Raw genomic sequence first — 8112 nt, forward strand, 5'->3', positions numbered from 1 at the left:
CGGCTCTGGGGGCAGCGGGTTTGCCGGGGAGTGCCAAGGCTGTGCGTGCCTGGGGGTGACGAAGACGGGACTCTGGGTCTGCCAGGGACAAGAGGACCTACCGCCATGCCATCAAGCCACGCTCTGGTAGCGAATGCCGAGGCCTAGGGAGACGTGGGGACAGCCAGGGCCTCTGCAGGCTGCGGGGCTCCGGGCCCTGATGCGCCCGGGGACAGGCCGCTCCTCACAGCCTCCCTCAGAGACGGGGAGAGAGGAGGCGGCAGGGCCCTGAAGGGCGAGCAGGCCGCACCTGGCGGGGGCTCGCAGGGCGACGGAGCGGGCCTGCCCGGTGCGGGTGGCATATAGCCGGAGGACGGCCTGGGAGGAACGGGGAAGCTGAGGCCCGGGGCCGGCGGCGGGCAGCGCTCGCTACCCAAGATGGCGGCGGCCCCCTCAGGCGGCCCCTTTGTCTGCAGCAGCCGCCGCATTGCCGAGAAGGGCGCGAAACTGGGGCAGCGCGGCCACGCCTCCCCGGGCGGGCCGGTCGCCAGGGAGGGCGGGGCGAGGGCCGCCCCCAGCCAATCAGCTGCCTCCACTTCCTTTCTTCTCACAGGGGCTCTCCCGGCCAACGGTCTCCGCGCTCCCAACCAATCCGCGCCGCCCTCCGCGCCCCGCCCCCACGCGAGAGGAGGGGGCGGGGGGGTAATGCAGCGTTTTTGTTTTCGCTCCCTCCTCCCCTCGCCCCCCGTCGTGGCTCATGAATATTAACAATATCCAGCCCAATCAGGTGGTGCAGCGGCGGCGGCGCTTTGGTGACACCAGTCGCCCCGCCTTGCACCGGGGTTAATCTGCATATTCATAAGGTGGGCGGGACACAGCGCGGGCGTTTATAAGCCGCCGCCCCGCCAGCCTCAGCGTACATCGCGCTGAAGCTTTGAAGTGCTGTGTGGACCCCGCACCTCCAGGGCACCGGTAAGGCGCCCGCCGCCGTGGGCGGGCTGCGGCCGGGCTGGGCCGGGGAGGCTCGGAGCGCCAGAGCTTGAGAAAATGTGTCTTAGGAACGGAGGGCTTGCTTCCTTGGGGAGTCCCGAACGGGATGCCCGTCTCGCGGCAGGGATTGCGGGGAGGCCGGCGGGTGCTGTCCCGGTTGTCTGCCGTGTGTGTGGGGGAAGGGTCCAGGGGAGGGGTGAAATGCGCCCTCGGAAACAAAATGGCGACGAGCCTCGACCGTGCAAAATGGCGGCGGGCGGGAGGAGGGGCGTCGGACTGCGCCTGCGCCAAGTGGGCGGGCCGTGAGGGAGGGGCGGGGGGTCCTTTGCCGGGCGGGGGTCGGCGCCGCGGGGCGCGCATGCGCCCTGGCCCCCCCCCCGCGGTGTGTGTGTGAGGGCAACCGGGGCCGCGGCCCGGTGAGCCGGCGGTACCGTGAGTCCCCACCGGCCGGCGGGGCCTGCGGAGGGAGCGTGTCGGGGCTCGAGCTCCTGGGAGGCGGCCTCCAGAACCTGCCCGTGCCCCGGCGGCGTGTGTGGCCGGGGCCTCTCTGCTGGCGTCCCGCTGCGGGCCTTGGTCCCCGGGTCCCCGTCTGCGGCTCCGCTTCCCCCGGGAAGGCGCTTGGTCTGGAGCCAGCTTATAGGGTACTCCTCTGTAACACAAGGCACTAGTTCACTGGAGTTTGAGGGTATGCGTCGTGCAAGAACGTGAGATTATTGGTCAGGTTATAACCACTTTAATCTTTCAGACGTTGTGGGAGTATGTTTTTGAGAAACTGACTTGGGATATATTGACTTTGCAGGTCAGAATGGCATCAGATGAGGGAAAACTCTTTGTCGGTGGACTGAGTTTTGACACCAATGAGCAGTCATTGGAACAAGTTTTCTCTAAATATGGACAAATTTCTGAAGGTAAGATTGCAGTACCAAGCTGTGATGATTTCCCTAATTTTGTTAGATTGCACAGGTGCTGATGCAGTTGTTGTTCTTCCCCCTCTTTATAGTCGTTGTGGTGAAAGACAGAGAGACTCAGAGATCCAGAGGTTTTGGCTTTGTTACTTTTGAAAACATAGATGATGCTAAAGATGCAATGATGGCCATGAATGGAAAGGTAAGGAGGCTTTGGAGCAGCTTCTTTATTTCCTAAACCATAGTAAGAGAACTGTGAAAGATGTGTCTGTTCAGTGCTGTGTAGAAAAACGGATAAATACTAGTGTCTTTAAAACCTAGAAATTGCATAAACAATAAAGAATATAAATTGCTAAAGTTTTGTGACTTAACTTACGTGTCTGAAAAATAGTCACACTTCACAAGAATACGTGTATATACTGCTTGAATATCAATTTACTTCTGTAGTTGGCTTAGATTTGACATGAAATAAAACCTACCTGTAAAAACAAGCAAGTTCTCATACTGCCTAGCTGACAATGAAGGTGCGTAACTCATTGGATATGTGCTTTGCTGTTTAAATATCAAGTTGGTTTATTGCTTTCTGTTTGTTAGTCTGTAGACGGACGTCAGATCAGAGTTGATCAGGCTGGAAAATCATCAGAGAACAGATCTCGTGGCTACAGAGGGGGGTCTTCTGGGGGCAGAGGCTTTTTCCGTGGCAGCAGAGGTCGGGGCCGTGGCTTCTCTAGAGGTAAGTGTGCATGAATGACTTGCAGTGCCTGAAGCGGTAATGGCATTTGTCAGAATGCTTAAAAAAACCCCATGATCTGGTGTCTGTTCAAGGAGGTGGAGACAGAGGCTATGGCGGAAGCAGATTTGATTCCAGAAGTGGAGGATATAATGGCTCCAGAGACTACTATAATAGCAGGTAAAGTCATTAAAACCACTGGTGGGTTGTTGCGAAGCTCCTTAAGCCTGTTGCCTGTTTGACAAAAATGTCAGCAGGCTCCAGAAACAGTTGAGCAAATATAAAGCACCTGAATGTTTTTAACAGCAGGAGTCAAGGTGGCTATGGTGACAGGTCTTCAGGAGGATCCTACAGAGACAGCTATGACAGTTACGGTAAGTCTTGGTTCAAATGGGAATGATGAGTACGTATGCTGTAGGAACTCTCTAAACCTTCTGACCCTGTACTTGAGTCTGGAAATACTGTAAGGCTCAGTTGGACTGTACCACTATTTCTGTTCTTGCCCGTAAGAACCAATCTGCCAGGCTTTGGACGTGGTTGTGCCGTTTAAATTTCTAATTTGTAATGCATGTGTAGGAGTTGCTTGGATCTAAGGCAAAGCAAGTTTTTAAAATACATTCCTCGAGCTTGAGACTAAGACAAAACTCGGATGCCCTAACAAACTTTAATCAAGGGTGGGGGAGTTCTCTTATGGTGTAGCGAACTAGCACTAGCTTCTGAAATAATGCAAGGGAGTAAAATGCTGGAACTTGTCTATGCTTCAGTGCCTTTACAATTGTGCCTGCTTCTTGTCCTCAGCTACACACAACGAGTAAAAATCCTTCCTGACTCAAGATCGTCCTTCCAATGGCTGTATTTATAAAGATTTTTGGAGCTTCGCTGAAATCGTTATTGTGTAGTACATCTACTTGTATTTTCACTTTTGTAGTATTATCAGTTCTAATCTTGTCAAACACAGCCTGACAGCTTCTGATATAAGATGGTCTGATTAGACTTTTCTTTAAGAAAGCTCTGCTTTCAAGTGTTTTTAATCTTTTTTGAAAGCACTTCAGATTTTATTTTATCCTTCATGATGAGCCAAGGTGTTTTTTTTTAAAGTTGTGAAGTTGGGGCCCCAATTCAGTTTCTTTTGAGATAGAAAGGACCTTTAATTCAATGTTCACTGGAAGCTGAACAAGCTGTGGACTTTTTTTTTAAGTGCATTACCTTCGTCTTTTGTAACATTCCTTTAGTGTAGCAAGGTAGGAATGCAGCCTGGGTACAAATTGGAAGGCAAACCACCTTGATATATCTAAAGAGAAACTTGCTTGTATGTTCAACCTGCATAACGGTATTTTTACTGTTGTAATGATGTAAATTACCCAGAAATAGACTTGCAAACTTACCATAAAAGAGGTTCTTGAAAATGTTTATTTATATTGTCCTTTTTTACTGGAAGAAATATGCATATTCCATTGATATTGTATTTGAAGTGGTAAAGGATTCTTGTATACAGTTTTCTTTGGCTTTACGAAGCCTATTAAAAGACCGTCTGAAATGAACTCTGCTCCTGACATTTACATTTCATTGCACAACACAATCCTTGAAGATGAAGAACAGTTTAAGTAATAGAGGATGCCAGAGGAAAGGAGAAGACTAGTGATAGTGTAAGAGCAAGCCAGATTTATTGACCAGTTGCTAGAATTTAATCTTAATCAGTCTTGACATGTGAATTCGTCAGCATACTTTTCACATAAGAATAGTCAAACTTGTCTAGAGGCAGAGGACTGAAAGTACATACTTTAGGATGTTCTAGTACTCAAAGCTGAAGTCAGAAGTCGAGGGAACGCTAGTGTTAGGTAGGATAATCGATGTTTCCTTAAAATACTGAAATAGCCTACATTGAAAAGCTGTAGTGAAGAATCAGTCAGTCCTTTAGTAACTGGACTAGTTACTAGCTTGACAAGTGTTCAATGGTAGGTAAATTGCCGTAATTAGCTAGCTTTGTCATTGCCTTACAAGTTCTAAGAATTCTTTGCTAGCATATGGAAACTGCAGTGTCCTTGGAGAAAAGAAGTGTTGTGCCTCCAACAGAAACCTCTGAGACGAAAGCTGCTCTCTTGGCTAGTTCATATGTGGAAATAGTCCTGTAATTCGAGGTAACTCCTTTTGCTCATGTCCGCATCCTTCCTCTTGTTGAGAGCTCATTTGAAAGTCTAATGTACCTGTGAAATATTCCTTTGACAATTTTGGTCAACTGATGGAAAAATTTTAACCCATGCCGTATGCAACCTTTGGCTTGTGGCACAACTTCAGTTCCACAGATCAGAGTTGGGCATGCAGTCATGTCTTGCTAGTAGGTATGGAAGCAAGATGGGAAACGAATTCCCTGACTTGATATGTGTTCATCTATTGAGAATCTTCCTAGACTTCATTAAGTTGCTCACTTTAATTGTAGCTTTCTTTGCCATCCTACTTGTTGCCATTAACTTTTTCCCATAGCCCACACTTCCTAAGCAGCCATGTCAAAGTGGTTAACTCTCTGCTTAGGGATCAAATGATACATTGGCTGGCATATCAAAGGCATCAGCCAGCCCTGGAACAGTTTTCCCAGACTGTGCTTCTGTGATGTGATGGGTTCAGCGAATGGCTTGTGAAACCCTCGTATATGATGTGACTTGTGTTGGGGGAGGTGGGTGGCAATGTAAAGTCTCTGTTTGATATTTTTATTAATGCATCTTTGCTTTGGCAGGCTGAAGAGAAGATGGACACTCGACGTGGAAGCTGAGTGGGGATTCTGAGGAAGGAGAGCACTCGTTCCAAGGAAGCAGGACCAAGACAGGAGTTTGCCAACCAGGTAACGTCTCAGTCTGCCTCCTTACCCCCATAGCTTTTCCTGAACCAAAAGGTTTGGCTCTGTTACTGTTTCCCAGTACTATTCTCTTAAGTGGTAAAGTCTGACCAGTAGTTTCTAGGTCAAAATTCCCGTAGGCTTTCTCTGCCTTTAAATTCACTGTCTTAATTTTATTTCAGCAATGAAATGCATCAGAGAAGACCAAGAAGGACAGCCATTGACTGGAGTGGTGGAGATGAAGAGCTTTGAGCAGTGTTGTTACTGATTTTTATATAGGTCAATTGAACAAGGAAATAAGTCAAATTAAGCTAGAATAAAATACTGGAATGTGGAAAAAAAAAATGAATCTCTGTAGTACTTTCATGGGGAAACATGAGAATATTAGATTGTGGCCAAGGCATACAATAGAAATCTAGTTATCTGGTGTACAGCCCAGTTAAAAGTACAAAATAAACCAATGCAGTTCTGGTTGGGGAGGCAGGCAGAGAGGGTAACCTGTCTTTAAGGGCAAGTTTGAGGAAGAAATTCAGTTGCATCATTGTAACCTTGAATTAAGTTGGCCTAATACATTAAGTTTGTACATCTGCAGAACTTCAGTAGTAAAGCAGCTACATCTGGAGGGAACTGTCAGATGAGCAATTACATAAGGACTTGGTATTTGTGTAGCACAGAAGCTGCTGCTGCCAGTTGAAATGGTAACAAAAAAGTCTAATTTGCACTTAAATGCTAAAGCTTTTATGAGCTTGGATAATGAATGATTTCCTGCCATACACACTAGAGTAATTAAAACTGTTTCGCTGATGAAAGTTGAGATGTGATGTTTCTGCTACTTAGAGAAGTAGCTGCATGTTTGCAAAGTTTTTTTTTTATGTCCTGGAATTTTCTAGTAGAGCAACTTCATCAGGTGAAAGCTGTTAGGTGCTTGGAGATGAGAAGTGGAACAAGGCAAGTGTTGAAGCAGTACTGAGCCAGCCACGCAGCTTTTGAGTACTGCAGTTGGAAGCTTCAGATGGATGGTGGGAGCATTCAGACTTTAAGAAGGCTGGTAAGATAGTACTAGTAGGATAGTAACTGGTTTCACCAATCTGATTAATGCCAGGAAGGTGCCCTGTACAGATGGGGCGAAGTGTGAGCTGCTTGAATGAGTTAGAAAGCGCAGTCCTAACAGCTGGCAATTTTTTAAAACTTAGAAAACATTTGCCTGTGACTAAAGAGGAGCTGCATAGTCAGAACAAATCCTGCTGGTATGTGTGAATGGGAAGTTCAGCCCAAGATGAAAGGCGAATAAGCCACCAATTGCAGAGGCTGCAATTTTGTATTGATTCCTTTGACTCTCTGGAATAGAATGGCTAATAAAAGACTTAGTGCCATTTTCCCTAATTAGCAGATGTTGCCTTTTATTTGCAATGTCTGTTGTATTCTGCAGAGAGTATTCTGTGCAGGAGTTAAAACACTTGGGTTGGGTTGTTTAACTAAGGATATTGATTGCTGTTTTGTTAACTGCTGTAATTGTGGTTGCCCTGCCTTGCATCCAAACAACTGTGGCTCTTGTAGCTGACTTCCTGTGGGGCTTGTGCTGTCTGCAGTGGTGCTGGACACCAAAGATGGAGTTTTACTCGCTCTGTAGAAGGGCAGGTAAGGCACAGAGCAAGGGAATTTGGGTTTCCTTGCAGTAAGTTTGCACTCTGGTATTGATGAAATACTTCACTTTTCTCTGGTCTATTAACCTTTACCTGCTCTCCAGTAAACTAAAGTTACTGGGAGAATTTTCAGCCTTCTGTGTTTAGTTGGGGTCTGCTGTAGAGATCAAACTTCCTAACCCCAACTCTGTTGGATTGGCATTTTCTTGTGCCCAGTTTTGTCCCATCTTTAAAATGGACCATCAAGTTAAACTAGCCAGACAAACAGCACTTTCCTCTTCTTCTGTGTGTGTAGAACATCTGTTCTTAATTTTTTATTCACTTGCTACCTAGTCCCTGGCTTGTAATGAAGTCAGAGGAGTGCCAGTTGCTGAATTCCTCCAGCTGGTGCTTGACTCCATCTCTTGCATGCCACAGATTATAAGAACTCTCCTGAGTAGTGGTGGATGTTTTCCAATACATCACACGAACTCAAACTGTCCTTAAAAGTCTTTGCCCTTCAGGCTGTTATCTTTGATATGTTATACCTGTGTCTTGCCATGTTACAGTGTAGAGCAGAAGCAGCTTAAATTACTTTATTTCCATTACCCCATTGGTCTGACTGATGGCTGGCACAGGGCTCCAAAATGAGCGCTGCCTTCCGGAGACACCCAGTGTAACCTACTTGGCTCAAACTGAATCGATGCCTGTGCCTGATGCTCATGAAAAATGAGGTCTCATTCTCAGTTAAATCCTGGAAATGTGGCAGCTCAGTAACAAGGAGGATTTATAGTGCTAGAGAGGCTGATGGCTGTGAATGTATTTTTGGCAGCTTTGAAGACAATGAGGCAGGAGACTGCAGTGCAATAGTGAAGGCAGTAAGAGGGTTTCTCATGGTCTCTGCTACTCTCCTGCCTACCCTTTTTGTGTTAAAATAATACATTTGATTGCTTTATCCTGCTTTCCCCCCCCTTTTTTTTTACTGATACTTCTCTGGCTTTTGGTTATGCTATGCCCCACTTAAAGGAAAGTCTTTTAAGAGCAGTGTATTATGCA

General features: G+C 47.0%; 1 protein-coding gene across 5 annotated transcripts; it reads left to right on the forward strand.

Moving 5' to 3' along the window:
* The first annotated feature begins 880 nt into the window (after positions 1-880).
* CIRBP (cold inducible RNA binding protein) lies at positions 881-5913 on the forward strand. Of its 5 annotated transcripts, XR_774091.1 has the most exons (8): positions 881-951; positions 1769-1877; positions 1970-2076; positions 2469-2607; positions 2700-2784; positions 2911-2978; positions 5336-5440; positions 5617-5913. XR_774091.1 is itself a non-coding variant. In XM_010563173.1 (7 exons), the coding sequence occupies exons 2-7, from the start codon at positions 1775-1777 to the stop codon at positions 3417-3419; spliced, it is 519 nt and encodes a 172-aa protein (XP_010561475.1). In that variant the 5' UTR covers positions 881-951; positions 1769-1774; the 3' UTR covers positions 3420-4145. The 5 variants fall into 5 exon arrangements, 4 of the variants coding, with proteins under 4 accessions (XP_010561475.1, XP_010561476.1, XP_010561474.1 ...); XM_010563173.1 differs by lacking the exons at positions 5336-5440; positions 5617-5913 and adding an exon at positions 3403-4145; XM_010563174.1 differs by lacking the exons at positions 5336-5440; positions 5617-5913 and adding an exon at positions 3403-4145 and having other exon boundaries at positions 2914-2978.
* Positions 5914-8112: the final 2199 nt, after the last annotated feature.

The sequence above is a fragment of the Haliaeetus leucocephalus genome, unplaced genomic scaffold, assembly GCF_000737465.1.
Source record: "Haliaeetus leucocephalus isolate CR32 unplaced genomic scaffold, Haliaeetus_leucocephalus-4.0 Scaffold164, whole genome shotgun sequence".
NCBI lineage: Eukaryota > Metazoa > Chordata > Aves > Accipitriformes > Accipitridae > Haliaeetus > Haliaeetus leucocephalus.